Consider the following 20,062-nt stretch of genomic DNA (forward strand, 5'->3'; position numbering starts at 1 on the left):
CTGGCTGGGAATGGTAGTTTCCATCGGCTCATAGTCTCCGTTGTACGGGCTTGTGGGTGAACAGGTGTGTACTACATCTCCCGAAGTCCTCCAGGAGCCTGCGTTGGCCGGCCTCTAGAGCGCTCTGTCTTGTGGGATATGTAGTTTAATATCTGGCGAAGCGTAGTAGTGTCCGAAGAAAGCTTCCCGGACTTGGACTCAGTTTCCCTACGGCCCCGGGATACTCACAGACCATTGGCTGAGCAAGGCCGATCGGTTTCACTCCTCCCCGCCCCCAGTGACACAATAGCAGCTCCCTCCAAGATGGCGGCGGCGACGGCAGACCCGGGAGCTGGGAACCCGCAGGCTGGGGACTCCTCTGGTGGGGACGCCGGGGGCGGGCTACCGTCACCCGGGGAGCAGGAATTGAGCCGGCGCCTGCAGCGCTTGTACCCTGCAGTTAATCAGCACGAAACACCGCTGCCGCGATCTTGGAGCCCCAAGGACAAGTACAACTACATCGGCCTCTCCCAGGGAAACCTCCGTGTCCACTACAAAGGTATCAGCAGGTCTGGCCGCTGGGAGACAGGTCTAGAGTGTCTGCAGGGAGGATGTGCCCATCATGTCTCTTTCTTTGCCTGGGTTCTCTGAGTTAGGCCTGAGCCCAGAGGAACGTCCAGAGTAGAGGGGTTGGCCAGGCCGGGGTTTACCTTGCTTCCTTTGCTCTGTCCTGAAACAGCCGAATTTAAGAGAACTACAGTAAATGTCCAAAACCAGTGTTGGACAAGACCTTCCACTTTAGGGCCTCCCTTCTTGTCCTGAGCTGGCTCCAACCTCAGCTAGGCCCTTTACTACGGCTTAGTTTCAGTAATGTTTGCAAAAAGAGGTGGTAACATTCTCACAGGCGGTGCATGGGCTTGATTGGCCTGGGGGTTGTGTGCTAAAGTTGTTGGTAGTAGTGACTTCCATTTCTGCCACTTCCTTCCCCTGGGCTCCCGGCCGGGCCGTTTGGATTTTAGAAAGACAGACAACAGTATTCCGAGTGTCATATGCACCTCTATTGCCTATATACCCTTGTTTGGTTATGGGGGACAGTGTCTTGGTCAGGACTTTTGGTTGGTCTGGGGTGGAGGTGATCTAAAGGCTTACGTGTTTACTCCATTCCTTGGACGGTAAAAGAACTTCCTCTGGCAAAGGAGAGTTGAAGTTATCATGCATAGAGGAAAAGGAGGCTTCCATTTGCATTTTCTGGTGTTGACATTCCTTCTTGGCCTTTTTACACCAGGTCATGGCAAAAATCACAAAGATGCGGCCTCTGTGCGTGCCACCCACCCCATCCCCGCTGCCTGTGGTATTTACTATTTTGAAGTGAAGATTGTCAGCAAAGGAAGAGATGGGTAAGGCCTTCTTCACTGTCCCCTTCCCCCCTCAACACAGAACTGGTGTTCCTTCTTGTCAGAGTTTGACGTCCTGACTAGTATTAGTGACTGGTATTAGCCTGCTGATCCACTTGGATCTGGGCTACCTCTCTCCTGACTATGAACATTGTCTGGTTGGTATAAACAGTGGGTTTTGATAGCAGTAGGCGTGCTGTAGGTAGAGCAGAGGGACATTTAAAAAAAAAGTATTGTAATTAGATAGTAAACAGAACAGGGATATAAGTAACAAGTTTACATTAACAATTCAGAGGCCAAATGGGGTTTCCCCTGCTAGCATGTGGTGTTTGTGACTTCCCTCCTTTCGAAGTTGAGGTTCCTTTTTATGGCATTTAGTCATGTAGGGGCCTCAGTAAACTTCAAAGGGATAGCAGAGTCAGTGTAGCACTCATCAAAGCTGTGGTGGCCACTGTCATCTGGATAAACAGTGTACACATGGTTAGAGTCAGGTGACCTTGCTGCTCATAAACTTGTTTTTCATTTCAGGAACTTGAACACCAGTTGGACTAGCTTTAGGAAGGTCTTATTAAAGTCAGCATTAGGGAGACTCCCTATTTTAGGGTGACACATGACATCAGAGGAGACATTTTTCCTTGTCTCCTTCCTTATTCTCCCAGTCTCCTTTTCTGCACAGTAATTGTAGCAAAACAGGTATCCAAGCTATGAGATAATGTGACTATAACTATCTTGGGACAAGCTTCTTCATCAGATCTTAGGTTTGCTATGGGAAATTTGCAAACCCTGCCAGTGACATTCATGTGGATCTGAGTGTGTGTTTTTTAGCATTTAGGATAATTTTTCTCTCTTAACTGTTTCACTTGTGCAAAATTCCAGGTTTAGCCAGGTGGTGGTGGTACATGCCTTTAATGCCAGCACTCAGGAGGCAGAGGTAGTCGGATCTCTGTGAGTTTGAGGCCAACTTGGTCTAAAGAGTGAGTTCCATCATCACCCGGCCAAGTTGTTGCATCTTTAACTTCCATTTTCATCTGCTTCATTTGCAGATAAGGAAACTTACTTTTTTTTGGTTTTTTACGAGACAGGGTTTCTCTGTATTGTTGGAGGCTGTCGGACCAGCCCGGCCTTGAACTCACAGAGCTCCGCCTGTCTGTGCCTCCCCAGTGCTGGGATTAAAGGTGTGTGCCACCACCGCCTGGCAACTTACTTTTATTGGAAGACTTAAAAATCGCCTGGCTTGAAATATTAAAAAGTTTTAAGTCTTCCAATAAAAGTAAGTTGCCGGGTGGTGGTGGCACACGCCTTTAATCCCAGCACTCGGGAGGCAGAGGCAGGCGGATCTCTGAGTTCCAGGTCAGCCTGGTCTACAGAACTAGTTCCAGGACAGCCTCCAAAACAATACAGAGAAGCCCTGTCTCGAAAAACCAAAAAAAAAAAAAAAAAAAAAAACCAAAAAAAAAACAAACAAACCAAAAAACAAAAAAACTTTTAAATATTTCTTCCCACCATCTGATAAAATATATTTAATGTATTTAAACCAGTGTCAATGATAATGACCTCTTAAAACAAACACCTCAAAAAACAGTTACAGTGTTGACTAAGATTCAGGTGTTGGACTCTGATATTGCCAGGGAGACTGAGGAGGGCATTTCTTAAACTTGTAGGGAGGAAAATGTGTCTTTTCTCTGTAACCCTTTTTCATAGATAAGGGATGAGCTAGTGAAAAACAAGAACAGCTTTTCAGAAGGGGAGTGTTTAAACTTAGAGATCTGGATTCCTTCAACTGACTTTTTAGATTTCTTGATGCTGTGTTACACTGTATGACTGGTGTTGTCTACAGGTCTAAAAAAGTGAAAACCAGGCATGGTGGTGCATGCCTTTAGTCACAGGACTCTGGAGGCTGAGGCAGGTGGATCTCTCTAACTTTAAAGTCAGACTTGTCTACATGGCAAGTCCTAGACTAGCCAGGGCTGCATAATGAGATCTCAGCAAAATGAAGAATATCTTTCTTTGGCTTCTTTCCCCAGCATTTTTTCCTTTTTAAATAACAAAGTTTCCTGTATTCCAGGCTGGCTTATAACTTCTTGGGGTGGCCAAAGGATTATCTTGAATTCATGATCCTTAAGCCATTACCTCCCCAATGCTAGGATTACAGATATATGCTACCTCATCTGGTTTATATAGTGCTGGGAATTGAACCCAGGGCTTCATACATAATAGGAGGCACTCTGCCAACTGAGTCATATTCCTGTGCCCTATTCTCTGTGTTTTTACACATGGTGAATACAGTTGTTGAGTTGGTCTGAAAGCCTCAATTTTTTCTTTTTGTTTTTTGTTTTTTGTTTTTTTTTTTTGGAGACAGGGTTTTTCTGTGGTTTTGGAGGCTGTCCTGGAACTAGGTCTTGTAGACCAGGCTGCTCTTGAACTCGCAGAAATCTGCCTGCCTCTGCCTCCAGAGTGCTGGGAGTAAAGGCATGCGCCACCACCACCTGGCTTGAAAGCCTCAATCTTATAAAGGTCATGTGTGTCTGTAGTGGTGTGCTTCAGATGACAGCTGAAGCAGTAAGATGGAGAGTGAGTATGAATGGTTCCCCATAGTCATTTTCCAGAATCCCTGAAAGTCTTCTATGGCTGAAATGTAGTCAGTTGTTGGTATGAGCCATACAGTATAGTTCAGAGCTGTTTTTTGAGGAAGCCAACAGACGTAGGACACGCAGACATTGACTCTTCCCCAACAGTGTGGAGATACATTTCTGACCCAGGTCTCGTTGATGGTCCAAGCATTAACTGTAGTTATTGATTTTGTTGTCTTCCTTTATTGTCTCATTTGAGATTCATAGCATCTCTAGAAAATGACTGGGGCAAATGATGACAGACTTGTTTTGTGGGTGAGTCCCTGGCTTAAGATGTGCAATAGAATCGTCTAACCTGTCAGATGTCCTTGCCTGATCCCAGACACGTGTCTGAGCTACTGCTGACTTTTCCCATTGTGACTACTATTGCATTCCCTCTCTGGGCTAGTGTGAAGGAACATCCTGTTGGATCCTTACAGGATCACAATGTCATGGGACAGGACTAACATGTTTAATGCTAACTGAAGCTAAAGAAGCAGGGCATGCTGTGTGCTGGCCTTGACTGACTTATTTTTCCATTGACTGTAATCCTGTTTTTCTGTGGAGTTGTGTGTTCCTAAGGTATTTATGATTCCATTTTTGTTGTTGTTGTCATGGTTCATCAGAAGCGTATTTTATAGAAAACACTAAGCTAGTCTGATTTGGTTGTATAGAAAGTTTTTTTTAAGTGATTTTATTTTTGGTTACATGCATATGTGTTTTGGTATATGCATGCGGGCATAGTATTTGAGGTAGCCAGAATACGACATATCCCGGGGGTCGGTAATTACAGGTAGCTGTAACCTGCTTGACAGGGATGCTGGGAATCAACTCTGGTCCTCTGGAAGAACATCCATGCTTTTATCGGTTGAGGTCTTTCTCCAGCCCCTCACAGAAGGGTTTTGTTTCTTTCCTTTGGGTGGTGACTCTTGAGACAGTTTTCTTTGTACCTCAGCCTCAAACAAGTGCCAGTCTTGCTGCCTAAAACTCCCAAGTGCCACAGAAACGTTTATTTCAAGGGTTTATAGCTTTCATTCTGTTTCACACTTGCTCTCTCTTTTCTATTTTTTTCATCCTGATGTGCCAGATACAAGAGAGTAGAATCGAAGAGGAGCCTGTTGCCTACCCAGTAGCGTGTGGGACTGAGAAGAGCCCTTCATTAGAGGAGGCTAATCGATGGGTGGGTGATTTAATCCCAGCACTTGGGAAGCAGAGACAGGAGGATCTCAGTGAGTTCAAGGTCAGCTTGGTTTCCAGGACTGCTAGGGCTGTTACACAGAGAAACCCTGTCTCGAAAAAGCAAAGAAAAAAAAAAAAACAAGGAAAAAGAAAAGAGAGAGGAGGCCAAGCTTGGGCACTGCAGTGAGGGATGAGTAGGTGTTATGGGTTATTAGCTCCATGCCAGGGTGCGGGACTTTTGGATTCTTCCCATTTAGGGCTCTGTAGAAGGAGCTAAGACCTTGGCATAGACTGCTTTGCTTCGGCTGAATTTTGCCAAGTCATCAGAGCTGTGAACCTTGGGAGCAGGTCTGATAGGGTGAGGAGATGTCTCAAACTCTGTCAGGGGTGCCCCTAGCAGATAAGGGGCATCTGGGTTGACCTTTCCAGAAAGTTAAGTAGGCAGACTTCATGGACCTGTGGGTGTCCCCAGCTTTTAGTGATGACACATGGAGGGTGTGGCTGTCCTGGCTAACAGATGCTTCAGTGTGACCCTCAAAATAGACTGTAACATCATCCTAGTGGTGAAGGCCTCCTGACATGTGATGGGCGGCTCTACCCAAGAACAGCAAACTTAGGCTAGAGCACTAGGTAGTATAGGGAGGGGTGGAGTTCTTTTCAGCTAGGGATCTTTGGTTACAGTCGACTAACTCTTACCTGCTTGGTGACCTAGTGGTCCACCTACCTACCCATTCATGCCACATACCAGAGTGAACATTGATTGTTTTGTCGTAGGTGTGAGCTTCAGGAGCACAGATGTGAGGCCTATCTAGAGACAAGAGATACACCACTGTGTGTGACCTCATAAGGGCATAGAAATTGTTAGCCCATGGTATATACTCTATCTGGGTTGGCCCAGAGGTTAGATTTTCTTCTACACTTCTGAGTTTAGGGGAAGCTTCGTAGACAAGATGGTCATGAAAAGTGGAGAGAGCATCTGGAATGCTCAAGATGAACAAAGTGAGAAGCAGATGTTTTGAGCAGAAGACACATAAAAAGATGTGTAGGTAGATATGGTGACTTATGCTTGTAATCCTAACACTCATGTTTCAGAGGCAGGAAGATTGAAAACTTGAACCCAGCTTGGCTTCAAGGCTAGCCTGAGGCTACACGGGGTGATCATGTTTGTTAAGGAAAAAAAATTGGGGGCCAGGGCTAAATAAGTAGGGGCCAGATGGAAAACCCCTAGTGTATTGTGGCCAAAGATTTTGGACTTTGTTTTGAGGGCAGTTTTGTGTACAGACTCTGGCTAGGGCAGAAGACACTGCTGGTGTGATCTTCCAGACCTCTGCTCAGAGTGTTGTCCTTTACCTGGAGTATGATTTTCTCGTAGCATGTCCTTACGAGGGAGAGTGACTCTCTCCTGGTGTTGTGATTGTCTGATGGTTTGGTTTTGCCAGCTCCTCCTTCACATATCTTGTGTTTATGCCCAAGAATTTTCCTCTCATGAGTTAGAATCACCCAAAATGATTTTCCATGGAGGCTGAGTGTCACTTTATTTTAAAGATCTTACCTGTCATCTTTTTGTATCAAAAATTACCAAGTCTAGAGATGGCCTGCCTCTGGGCCTCTCATTCAGGATTCTTTTCTCTTCTGGTCTCTGGACATGGTTCAGTGCTGTTGGAGCTCTGTGCTTATCTGTGGACTGACTGATGCCTTTGCCTGTCTGCCTCGAGGAGTAGGTGCTGTCCTTGCTCAAAGTAGGCACCAGCAGTACTGGAGTCCTGTTCTCCCTGACTGCCCCAAGGCTGGTAGACTTACAAGTGACTGCTGATCTTTAGGCTGCATCTTTCCTCAAGTACCAAACACTGTTGTTTCTGGAGATATGGAATACTTGGGCTCTGGAGCCTCCTGGGGTGATGTATGTCTTACCTGCATTGTGGGTGAAAACTAGTTAGGCTCTGGCATGGGTTGAGAAGGCTGGAATCCACTTTCCTGGTAAGGACATCTTACTCATTCAAGTTGTCATCTACAGTTAGCTCAGAATGGAGAGTGTGGGCATTTGTTTTGTTTTATTTTTGTTTTTCAAGGCAGTGTTTCTCTGTTTCTTGGGGTGGCGATACCCATGTGCCCTGGTACACATGTGGATGTCAGAGGACAACCTACAGGAATTGGTCCCATTCTTTGCTTCTACCAAGTGGATCTTGGAATTGAACTCAGGTCTTCAGTTTTGACAGGGAATTCCTTTCCCACTGAGCTATCTTTCTGACTCTGGAGTTTTTGTTTTTTGTTTTCATTTTGTTTTTCAGAGACAGGGTTTCTCTGTGTCCTGGAACTTGCTCGGTAGACCAGACTGGACTCAAACCCAGAGATCTGCCAGCCTTCTGCCTCCCAAATGCTGGGATTAAAGGTGTGCACCATCACTACCCTGTGTTGTGGGATATTTGTACACTGTGTGAAGGTGTATTGTTGTGACTGATCCAATAAAAAGCTGAATGACCAATAGCTAGGTAGGAGAAATAGGTGGGACTTCCAGACAGAGAGAGGAAGAGGACAATCAGTCACACAGGAGGTGCCATAGAGACGAGGGAGGTAGACGTACAGAATGAAAGAAAGGTAAAGAGCCACATGGTCAAGCATAGATTAATGTAAGCAGGTTAATTTAAGATATAAGAACGAGCCAGGCGGTGGTGGCGCACGCCTTTATTCCCAGCACTCTGTAGGCAGAGGCAGGCGGATCTCTGAGTTCGAGGCCGGGCTGGACCGACAGCCTCCAAAACAATACAGAGAAACCCTGTCTTGTAAAAACAAAAACAAAACAAAACAAAACAAAAAGATATAAGAATGAGGTAAGGTCAAGCTTTTATAATTAATAAGTCTTTATTTATTATTATGTCATTATTTATAAGCTGGTGGCCCAAAAAAGAAAATCCAACTGCAATTCTGCAGCTCTTGATTTTTTAAAATTACTATTTAATTTATTTTCATGTTTGGTTTTTGTGTGTGTGTGTGTGTGTGTGTATGTGTGTGTGTGTGTATGTGTGTGTTTGCATTAGACCACATATGTGGCGGTCAGAGGACAACTTATAAGAATAGGTTCTCTTTTATCATGTGAGTCCTTGGGGGTGAAACTTGGGTGGTCAGGCTTTGCAGCAAGCTCCCTTACACACTGAGTCATCTCACTGGGTGGTGGTGGTAGTGGTTGGTTTTTTGTTTTCTCTTTTTGGTATTTGGAGGCAAGATCTCACTATGTGGCCTTGGCTGGCCTAGACCAAACTGTGTAGACCAGGCTGATTGCAAACTCAGAGATCCACCTGCTTCTGCCTATAGAGAGCCAGAGTTAAAGGTGTGAAGCACCATATTTTGGCTCCATGGGTCCTTTATAAGTTAAAGCTTACTTGGTCAAGGGTCAGACTCTAGGGAAATTCCTAGACTGTCCTTTTGTCCCCATTGCTTCTTCATTCTCTGGAATGCTTTGTTTATTTCTGTAGATGGGTCAGTACAAAGGGGAGAGTCCCAGTTAGTAGGGAAGCCAGGGTTTGTCAGGTTGAGCAAAGAGCATGAATTTAGCAGACCACTGGAAGAGTAGAGTCCTGGAAGAGGTCTGTGTGTGATCAGGGATCAAGTTGGAAACCTGAGAGAAGAGATAGCTTTCTCTCAGTGCAAGGATGTCCCTCTGCCCCTCAGAATCCATATAAATTGTCTTTATAGCACCAAGATTACCAGTGTTTTGGTTGTGACCAAAATGTGAAGTCATGGCTGACTTACAAGGACTGGAGGACTTGGTGACACAGCAGTGACTAGCCCTTCTGTCACCAAGGTGTTAAAACAAGATGCCCTGGACTGTGTAAGAATTTGGGAGGGGGCCAAGAAAGTTCTTTCCTGCCTCTCTTCTTAGAAGGTGTCTTGAGATTTCAGGAAACTTTAGTTTAGGTCAGTGTGCTGGCTAGTTTTATATCAACTTGACACAAATTATAGTCATGAGAGAGGAGGAAGCCTCATTGAGAAAATACCTCCATAAGATCAGGCTGTAGGCAAGTCTGTAGGGCATTTTCTTAAATAGTGATTGATGGGGGAGAGTCCAGTCCATTGCGGGCGGGGCCATTCCTGGGCAGATGGTCCTGGGTTCCATAAGAAAGCAGGCAGAGCAAGCCATGGGAAGCAAGCCAGTAAGCAGCACCCTCCATGGCCTCTGCATCAGCTCCTACCTCTAGGTTTCTCCTTTGAGTTCTGTTCTGACTTTCTTCAGTCATGAATAGTGATTTGGAAGTGTAAGCCAAAAAAAACCCTTTCCTCCCCGAGTTGCTTTGGTCATGGTGTTTCATCACAGCAATGATAACGCTAACTAGGACAGTCAGGAATGACAAATGTCAGAGCTCAAATATACCCTTACACCCTCACCTTCCAGGGCAAACACTGATAACAGCGTTCATTCTAGTCCAGACAGAGCCCCAGAATTTTTCTCAATTCACAGTATACTGGGGAGTTGAAATTTTTGGTCATCGTTTCAATGTGAGATGAATCCATCAGCTTCAGAGTAGAAGTGATTAGAAGATGAGAAGTGGCAGAAAATGGCAGAAAAAGGGTGGCTGTGTCCAGATGGTGTGAGGGCTCAGCTTTTCTCTTCTATAGGACAGTGCCAAGGTGGAATTGCACTAAGATCAGAGGGGGCAGCTTCCTGAAAATAATGGGTTACATCCCAGTAACAAAGTCATATCCCACTTACAAACTTGAGAGTCCGAAGTTGGCATGTACCATTTTTATACAGTGTTCTGATGTCATTAGGACTGTGGTGCTAGCTGCTTATCAGTGGTTATATTTACTTTACTTTTTTTTTTGTTTTGTTTTTTTTGGAGACAAGGTTTCTCTGTGTAGCCCTGGCTGTCCTGGAACTTGCTTTGTAGACTGGACTGGCCTCCAACTTAGAGATCCACCTGCCTCTGCCTCCTGAGTACTGGGATTAAGGGTGTGGGCCCCAACCACCCTGCAAGACTTTTTTATTTTTGGTTTTACGAGACAGGGTTTCTCTGTATTGTTTTGGAGGCTGTCAGACCAGCCCAGCCTCAAACTCACAGAGATCCTTAGAGAAGGAGCCCATACTTGACTAACCTAGGATCATCTGTACCCCGAGACACCTTTCTCTATGGTAGCACATTTTGACTGATGCCTATTTGCCTTTTGGATTGTTTTTCCTGGATCTGTCATGCCCTCCTTTACGTGAGCTGCATGGCTTCCTGGCAATGGGCACTAGTTGCTGGAGGGACAAAATGCAGCACATAGAAGTTGGTACCATGATGGTCTATAGTTTTAAGTGGGCTCATCAGACTATGAAATAAAATTCCTATTGCTAAATTTTAGCTCTCATTTCAGACCTAAATGTCTGTCAGTGTTTTGACTGGTCTTCTAGGGACCATTTTGTAGCCACTGTCTTGAGTCTTCTGTTACTGAAGCTGTTGGGTTTTTGTTGTTTAATCTGGGGCAAGTTCTTTTTTTTTTTGTTTTTGTTTTTGTTTTTCGAGACAGGGTTTCTCTGTAGCTTTGGAGGCTGTCCTGGAACTCACTTGGTAGACCAGGCTGGTCTCGAACTTACAGAGATCCTCCTTCCTCTGCCTCCCGAGTGCTGGGATTAAAGGCGTGCGCCACCAACGCCCGGCTGAGGCTCAGGTCTTTTGTCCCCTTCTTTTGTATCACTTCCTACCAGAGCTATCCTTTTAATAGAAGTTTTTAAGTTTGAAGTCTTGAAGTCCTGTAGCCTAATGCATTGGTTCCTGTACCTTATACAGTCATTTAAAGTGCCCATAAGATCCTCCTTCCTACCAGGCGGTGGTGGCACATGCCTTTAGTCCCAACACTTGGGAGGCAGAGGTAGGTAGATCTCTGAGTTGAAGGTCAGCCTGCTCTACAGCGTGAGTTCCAGGATAGACTCTAAAGCTATACAGAGAAACCCTGTTTCCAAAAACAAATCCACCTTCCCTCTAAGAAGTAATTGAGACAGTGAAAAGAGCTGGGTCTGTGTTTTTCACTATTCTCATTTGCTCTGTGTGAGCAGAGAGGGGCTTCTTATTTCTGGCCCTGACACCAGGCCAGAGTACAGGCTGCTCTGATGCTTTCCATTGAGCTCTATGCCAGGGCCTTACTTGTCTTATCAGGAAAAGCCAGCTGAGGCTCATGCTCATGCTATCTGGCTTAACTATAAGGGTGTGACTCTGTGTGCTAAAGACCTTCAACATAAAATGTACTGCTTATCCACTTTATTTTTTAGTCCTGGGACTAAAGGTGTGCACCACAAAGCCTGGTTAATTTTTTTCTTTATTTCAAGACAGTCTCACTATGTAGCTCTGGTTGTCTTGGAACTTGCTCTATAGACTAGACTGACTTTGAACTCACAGATCCTCCTGTCTTTGCCTTCTGAGTGCTGGAATTAAAGACGTATGTCACTATGCCTGTCTTGTTTAAATGTGTAATTTGGTGGTATTACTTAGTGTTGTATAGCCATTGCTACTGTCTATTTCTAAGGCTTCTATTTTTTTTTTTTTTTTTTTTTTTTTTTTTGGTTTTTTGAGACAGGGTTTCTCTGTATTGTTTTGGAGGCTGTCCTGGAACTCACTCTGTAGACCAGGCTGGCCTCGAACTCACAGAGATCCTCCTTCCTCTGCCTCCCGAGTGCTGGGATTAAAGGCGTGTGCCACCAACGCCCGGCTTCTATTATCCTATTAAATAATAATTATTTCCAATCTGAGTGTGGTAGCAGACACCTTTAATCCCAGCACTTGGGAGGCAGAAGCAAGTGGATAAATTTGAATTCTGGGCTAGCCAGGACTCTGAAGTGAGACCCTTTTTAAACTAACAAAACTCAGCAATACCCTCTTCTCAGCCCTGATTACATTCTGCGTTTATGATAATTTTATATAAATGGTATCCTACAATATGAGTCCTATGGTGTCTGACTTGTTTTATATAAAAATGGTTTCAACGTGTAGTGACTTGTATCTGAGCTTCACTCCTTTTTTGGGGGGGGTTTGAGACAGCATTTCTCTGTGACTTTGGAGGCTGTCCTGGAACTCGCTCTGTAGACCAGGCTGGTCTCAAACTCACAGAGATCCTCCTGCCTCTGCCTCCTGAGTGCTGGGATTAAAAAGCGTGCACCACCACTGCCTGACTAGTTTCATTCCTTTTTATGATTGAGTAATTTCTCACAGTGTAGTTAGCTAGTTAGATAGCTAGGCATAAAGACACATTTTGTTTATCTGTTGATGGACATACCTGTTTGGTTCTGTACATAGTGATGGGAACATTTTTTCATGCACTTATTGTAAATAGTTCCCTTTCTATCTTCTTTTTTTTTTTTAATACTATACAGGGTTTTTTGTATCCTAGGCTATTCTCAAGCTCACTGTCTATTCAAGGATGATGATCTTGAATTTCTGATCTTGCCTCCACCTTCTGGGTGCTGGGATCTTAGGTTGTGCTGCCCTGCTCAATGTATGCTATTCTGGAGCTCAAACCCAGTGCTTCATGTATAGTAGGCAGACAATCTACCAACTTAGCTACATCCTCAGCACCAGCTATTTTATAAGTCTTTCAACAAATGACTAAGGACTGGTAAGGTGTTTCATTGGGTAAAATTTCTTTATAAGCCTGAAAACCTGAGTTTGATCCCAAAACCCATGGTAGGAGAGAACCAACCCTTTAGAATTGTCCTCCAGTGTGCCATGTGTGCCATGGCCCATATGCACCTGGATTCATAATACAGTAATAATATAAAATAAAATTACACCGCTATGGTCCTTTGCTTGTTTTGTAATCGGTTTGTCTTTTTATTTGAGTTACAGGGATTATATATATTTTTTTCAAGACAGGGTTTCTCTGTGTAGCCCTGGCTATCCTAGAATTTACTCTGTAGACCAGACTGGCCTCAAACTCACAGAGATCCACCTGCCTCTGCCTCCCAAGTGCTGGGAATAAAGGCGTGAGCCACCACTGCCCAGTGGAACATTTGTAATAATACACAGCCATTATTGACATTATTCTGCTAAGAATTAAATTTGCTAACGTCAGAGCTGGGACGGAGCTGAGAAGCCCTTTAGTCTAACTTCTCCTTTTCTGATGGGGAACCTGAGATGTGGGTTGAAACCCAAGATCTGTGATCCAGAATTAGGGTGAAGTCTGAGACCAGCCTTTCAGAGTAGGGGGTGGGTATTGTGTCTAAAGGCCTACTAAGAAGTGTTCTGGTCACTTTGCTTTTATTTCCAGCTAACCCAGACTGGCTGTAAGCTTGAGGGATAGCTAAGAAGGCTGACTGTGAATTCCCAATCCTCCTGCAGCAGCTTCCAAAGTGCTGGGATTAGAAGCATACACTATGCTTGACTTCCTGTCACTTTAAAATTCCTCAGGGTCTGGCAGAATAGTTCAGCAGGTAAAGGTGCTTGTCACCAGCTTGATGACCTAAGTTTGGCCCCTGGGACCTACATGATGGAAGGAGAGAACTGGCTTGTGTAAGCTGTTCTCTGACCTCCAGTGTACATCATGGAGCAAGTGCACACCCAAAATTAGTAAATAAATATAGGATTAAAAAAATGCCAGTTTGGTGGTGAATGCCAGTAAGATTTGCTGAATGAGACAGAAGCAGGAGGATCAGGAGTTCAAGGCCAACCTGGGTTGTGGTGATTCTTTTAGTCCTCAGGAGGAAGAGGCAGGCAGATTTCTGTGAGTTCAAAGCTAGTCTGATCTACAGAATTCTAGGACAGCCAAAGCTACTCAGAGAAACCCTGTCTCAAAAAAAACCAAAATAAATTCTATAGCTGTTTCCCTTCTAGAAATAAGAAGTGAAGCCTAGTGGTGGTGGTGCATGTTTTTAATCCCAGTACTCGGGAGGCAGAGACAAGCGGATCTCTCTGAGTTCAAGGCTAGCCTGGTCTACAGAGTGAGTTTCAGGACAGTCTCCAAATCTACAGAGAAACCCTGTTTCAAACAAAACAAAACAAAACAAAAACCCAAAAACAAACAATCAGGATGTTTGTTTGTTGTTGCCAACTCTATTAGGAAAAGACCATGAAGGTGTTGAGTGGGTCCCTCTAGCCTTGGTCAAAGCTGCAGGCTTAAGAATCAAGTGGTCTCCTTTCTAAGTTCCTGTCCTTTGATATCACAAAGGATGCTGTGCCTGACTCACTGTAGCTGTGTCTCCCGAGCGTGAGCTCTGGATCATCCATGGGGTGGGACCACAAGATGCCCTTTGAGCCTTGGTCCCAGCTCTACTGCCTGTCTGGGATTTTGACTGTTTTTGCTGTTTTTCTCTCAGCCTGTCGAGGCTCAGGGAGCTAGGTGTACCGAAGGACTAACAATAAAAGCCAAGTTCCCTAGTTTGTCTGTTACTGAAGTGCTGCACTGGGATGATCCAGAGAGATGGTTAATGTGATTTTCCACACTTTTATAGTGTTTCCAGATATTGGGGATGTAACTCAGTTGGTAGACTGTTTGCCTAGCATGTCAAAGCCCTAGGTTTGATTCCTAGCACTACATAAACTGGATGTGATGGTCCATGCCTATAATCCCAAAATTTGGGAGGTAAAAGCAGGAGAATCAGAAGTTCAAGGCCAGCCTCACTATGAGAGGAAGAAAGAAAGAACTCAAACCCACCATCAACAAAGTAAGTCATGTTAGTTGTAGGAAATATAGAAACAGAGGGGAAGTGTCCAAGTTGACAGATGTGGTTGTATCTCTCCATGTGACCATTTCAGCACATTGGTGCTTCTGTTGCACAGAGGGCATGGATGAGTGTAGGCAGCCTGGACCCCAGGAGCTGCCATTCTACTCTGAAGGTAGTCATTTTCCTGAGCCTCAATTTGACCCCCTTTGTCTACGTGGCAAGGATGGGAGCTTCTGGGTAGACATAACTTGGGTGTGTAGCTAAGGGTCTTTCCTGCCCACCTACCTACAGCTGTGGTTGCCTCTTCTCCAAGGCAATGGTTGGTTTCTACCTAGCTTGGTCCTGCAGTGCAAAGCCATAATGGGGGCAGAGTGTCTTTTGTAGCTTCACCTTGCATTGTGATTTTGGCAGTGAGTAGCAGAAACTGAGAAGTTAGAAACCAGCTCATGACCCAGCTACCATCAGGAACTTGTCTATTGTTCCTCTGTACTTCCTGGCTGTCTAACATCTTCGTTAAATGTTATTTCCTGTCTGTTTTGCTGTCATATAGAAAAAAACAGCAAATCAAAGATTTATATTGCAGTTACTTGTGGGGTAAATTATTCTCTCTCATATCTTCTGATTCCTGAAAAGAGAGCCCAACAAACAAGTGAGGTATTGGACAGCTAAACTGTTGGATCTGTTCTGTCACCTGTTAGGAGACTGGGGATTCTACTGTCTCCCTGCCACTCTCTCCCTTCCTTCCAGGCTGTGTTAAAGCAGCCTGTTTCTGGTAGTGTTCTTAGCATAGCCTGGCCTATAACCAACAGGGAAGCAAATGTTCATGTCCTTTCTCCCTGGTAATCTCAAATAAACAGGCATTTGTTTTTAGATGTCCCAAGTACAGGCCTTTGAGAATAGCCTGATTTATCTGATTCTCCTGCTGGAAGAATGTACAATGACCTACTAGACAGAGTGAGTTATGTACACAGTCATCCATCTGCTTTCCCTGAGCCTCTTTGGATTCATGGTAACAGCTGATGAAGCAGCCTCTGAGAGGCCAAGAGACGTGCCTATGGAGCCTTGGTGACCCTGGGAGCAGAGATGAGACTTGAATCCAGCATATCCAGTGTATTTGTTGTTTGCAAGTATGTTTCTCATTCAGGTGCTTGTGCTAGAACAGAATTGGGGGATGGCGGCTGTGCCTCTTGCTGAGCATGTTAGAAGAAGGTCCCAGTTGGTCTTGCTTTGGTGACTGGTTGTGCTGCTCCATGTCTTGGGCTTCTCAAGTCCCTCCCAACCTAATAAATTCACCATGTTCTAAAGAGTGTTTGGCTTTTTCCATGTCATTTCATCCCTGTTGCTCTGCTAGGATGACTTTGGTAGTGTCTGGGTTTGCTTCTTCAACCTGTGTCAGCTGTAGGCTTGCCACACCTCTTCTGCAGCTCCCATTGACCTCCCATGAAGTTCAAACTCCTTGAGTTAGCTGTGTACACAACCTGTTTCCTGTCCAGCTCTGGTTCTTAGTTAAGTCTGCCCAGCCTACAACTCAGCCACACTGAACTTTCAGTTCCTCTACCCTGGGTCTGCTTTCTTTTCTGTGTGTGCCTCTGCATGTTCTGTTGTTTCTGCATGGCACACACTGTCTTTTCTTTTCTCACCTCCTTTTCAGACCTTAGTTCAGCTTTCACTTCCTCAGGGAATCCCTCCCTTCAAGTCGGTACACTCTGGTTCTGTGGTTCAACCTTGACCTGATGGTGTGGGACCAAGTATAGGCCCTTCCCTGTTCCCCCAGCACTGTGCTGATCCTTGTGGAAGGCATGATTGAGATCTCAGGTTCTCTAGAAGGTACTGACGTCATTCTTTTACTTGTGGTTATCTAGATATCATTTCACAATTAAAACCAGAAACTCATGCCGCGCAGTGGTTGTGCACGCCTTTAATCCCAGCACTCGGGAGGCAGAGGCAGGCAGATCTCTGTGAGTTCGACACTATCCTGGTCTACATGAGCTAGTTCCAGGACAGCCTCCAAAGCCACAGAGAAACCCTGTCTAAAAAACAAAAACAAAAACAAACAAACAAACAAACAAACAAACCCAGAAACTCATTTCTGCATTGAGTGGTCGTGGCACCCTCTTAATCGGTTAATTGTATGAGGATTTATTTCTAGGCTCCCTATTTTGATTCTGTTTTGTTCCCTTCATGTCCATCTTTTGCTAGTCCTATACTGATGCTGCAACCATAAACAGCACACTTATGGGAAGTATAAGTAAGTTTTTATTGTAGAAATTACTAGCCCGGCATTGGTGGCGCACACCTTTAATCCCAGCACTTGGGAGGCAGAGGCAGGCGGATCTCTGAGTTCCAGGCTAGCCTGGTCTACAGAGCTAGTTCCAGACAGTCTCCAAAAACGATACAGAGAAACCCTGTCTCGAAAAACCAAAAAAAAATTTTTTTTACTCAAAGAGAAAATCAAGCAACCCAGATGAGCTGAGCATTTTCCCACTGCCAGCTGGAAAGAGGGCGAGGCGTTCTGCTGCTCAGTCTTTTATACCTTCCTCCGTACACGCCCCTAGCCATGCCCAAAAGTGGGACTGGCTAGTGACGTAGTTCACCACCTACATCTGTATACGTTTTTTTGTCATGCCTAAAGTGGGTGTGGTTAGCGGTGTGGTAAACCGCCCTTTCATTACCTCATCTGTATCAGTCTGTAATGTGCCACATGGCTAATGGCGGAGTACCAAATTTCACCCTATACTATACTGCTTTCTTAAAAATCATTCTAAAATTATTTATTTACTTATTTTGTTTTTTCAAGACAGGGTTTCTCTGTGGAGCCCTGGCTGTCCTAGAACTCACAGAAATCTGCCTGCCTTTACCTCCTGAGAGCTGAATTTAAAGATGTGTGCCTGACATTTTGTTTGTTTTGAGACAAGATGTCCTTATGTATCCCTGGCTGTCCTGAAGCTCACTCTGTAGACCAGGCTGGCCTCAAACTCACATAGATCTACCTGCTTCTGCCTCCCGAGTGCTGGGTTTAAAGCATACACCACTATGCCTGGCCTTTATTTTTTTGAGACAAGGTCTCACTGTGTAACCCTGTGTGGCCTGGAATTTGCTGTGTAAACCACATTGGCTTTGAACTCACTTCTGTCTCCAGGGTGCTGGGATTAAAGGTGTACGCTCTCAGCCTCCTATATTTAATTTTAACTGCATTGCCTAGAACTTTCAGTATTCTGTTGAAGTGGTAATAGTGAGAACATTGTGTTCCCAATATTGGAGGATAAGTTTTGAGTCTTGTTAGTCATGACTATTTTATGTTAGTGGTCCTCATTGTGTTATGATTCCTTCTGTTCTCTGTTGAGTATAATTGAGATGTAATTTTTGTTTGTTTTGTTTTGAGACAAGGTATCCATGTAGTTATGGAGCTTGCTATGTAGACCAGGCTTACCTTGAACTCCCAGAGCTGCTCCTGCCTCTGCTTCCTGAGTGCTGGAATTAAAGGCAATTACCACCACACCCGGCCCAGATGTGATTTTTAAAAATTTATTTTGTTTGAGACAGGATTCTTGTTCTAGCTCAGGCTGGACTCATATAGCTGCCTCAGCCTCCTGATTCTTAGATTATATGTGTGTGCCACCTTACCTGGCTGATGTGTAATTCCATTATCCTGTATGATTTACCCTTTAAAGTGTATTGTTGAGGATCTGGGATTTATTTCAACAGTACAGTCCTTGCTTGGGACTTTTCAACATACTCAAAAGGACCTCTGCTGGTGTCCCAGTATTGCAAAAACAAAAAGTGTGTAGCTCAGTACTTTTTAGTGTATTTGAAGGGTCCTTATGGCTCTTATCTCAGACTGGTTGGATGATAGTCTTCAGGTGCCTGAAAACTCACCAGAAGATGAGAGCCTACACCTATTTTAAACAAAAAGTTAAGACAAGGTCTTTTTATGCATCCCTGGGTGGCTTGTTGGGTCACCCAGGCTGGCACTTTTGACCTTCTGCCTCTTCCTTCCAAGTACTGAGGAATTACAGTCATGTGTTATCACACCCATCTGTGAAACTTATTCCTCCCCCCCCTCAAGTGCCTGAGGCTTGACATGCTAGGCAAGTGCCCTGCCACATGTAGCCCAGGGACCTATGACTTCCTGTAGCTTCAGAGTACCCTTTTTGGAAAAGACTTAGAGTTATCTAGTGTTTGAGGAGTTGAGGCCTATTTCCTTTGGAACCTGAGGCAGCTTTGACCTCAATAGAGTCTGCTATTTGGGTTCCTGTGGAGCTGCTCCCCATGTCATTGACACCTAGAGGTGGCGTAGTGCCCGATGTGAATGGGTGTCAGCTTTCCCTGGCTACTCTACACTTGACTCATCCAATCAGATTGTGCAGAGGCTATCAGGCCATTATCTAGGAAATGTCATTCTTTTTGGGGGAACATGGAACCTATAGGAATGTGACTATGGCTACCTGCTGGAGAGAAGAGGCCTCTTTTGCAGGAAGGAACAAAATAGCTTGTTTGTATTTGTTTTTTGGTTTTTTTTTTTTATAGTGCAGGAGATCAGACCCAAGACTTTGTACATGTTAGGCAGGTGCTGTACCATTGAGCTACACCACTAGCCCCCTAAAAGCAACTTGTGTTTTGAGCATAGATATCTTAGTGGTCCTTCATCCCCATGGAACACTGTAGAACCAGAACCCTAAAACCTCTAGAACCAGAACTTTGACTGGTGGCCAAACATAACTCTTCCTGTAGTATCTTTGATTTGCCCTGTTTGCACTGGCTTTAGGCTGTCAAGGGTCATTCAGGAAACAAATATGCTTACCTTAGTTTCAGGAAACTCTTATGCCAGGAGTGGTACTACTTGGGGTGTGGGATACAGGCTCAGGCCCCTTGCAGTAGGACAGGATGAGTGGCTGCCTTCCAAGTTAGAGAATCTCCTGGCTGTGTTACTCTTGTGCATTTTGGGTGGGTGACTACAGGCTAGTTGAGTTGTTTACTGCTTGGTCAGCAAAGGCATCAAGGGAATGGAGACCAGCTCTTGGCGTTCTCTACCACATAAAGCCAGGAAGCTGGTTGTTTAGGCTGCTGTTTTTCTGGGGAAATGTGCAGGTTGTAATCTAATGTGAATCCTGCCAGCAGACTCACACAATGGTTCCCGATGGTGCTAGAAGCTGGCCCTTTTTGGCAGTCAGTGTGTGTTTCTTGGAAGGACTGAACAGTTCTATTCAGCCCTGGACTGTATATTGGGCCATGTCTTTGACCTTAAAGGATCTAACTCTGTGTCCCAAATAGTGTTT

The 20,062-nt window shown here is 44.8% G+C and overlaps 1 protein-coding gene across 1 annotated transcript in view; it reads left to right on the plus strand.

The window, feature by feature from the left end:
- Positions 1 to 272: 272 nt before the first annotated feature.
- The window catches only part of Ranbp10 (RAN binding protein 10), a 58,039-nt gene continuing 38,249 nt past the window's right edge, over positions 273 to 20,062 (plus strand). The window contains exons 1-2 of the mRNA XM_040736578.1: positions 273 to 538; positions 1,265 to 1,376. Coding sequence (XP_040592512.1) covers positions 304 to 538; positions 1,265 to 1,376 — 347 coding nt within the window. The 5' untranslated portion in view covers positions 273 to 303. The remainder of the gene's footprint in view (positions 539 to 1,264; positions 1,377 to 20,062) is intronic.

The sequence above is a fragment of the Mesocricetus auratus genome, unplaced genomic scaffold, assembly GCF_017639785.1.
Source record: "Mesocricetus auratus isolate SY011 unplaced genomic scaffold, BCM_Maur_2.0 Super-Scaffold_100062, whole genome shotgun sequence".
In the NCBI taxonomy this organism is placed as follows: domain Eukaryota; kingdom Metazoa; phylum Chordata; class Mammalia; order Rodentia; family Cricetidae; genus Mesocricetus; species Mesocricetus auratus.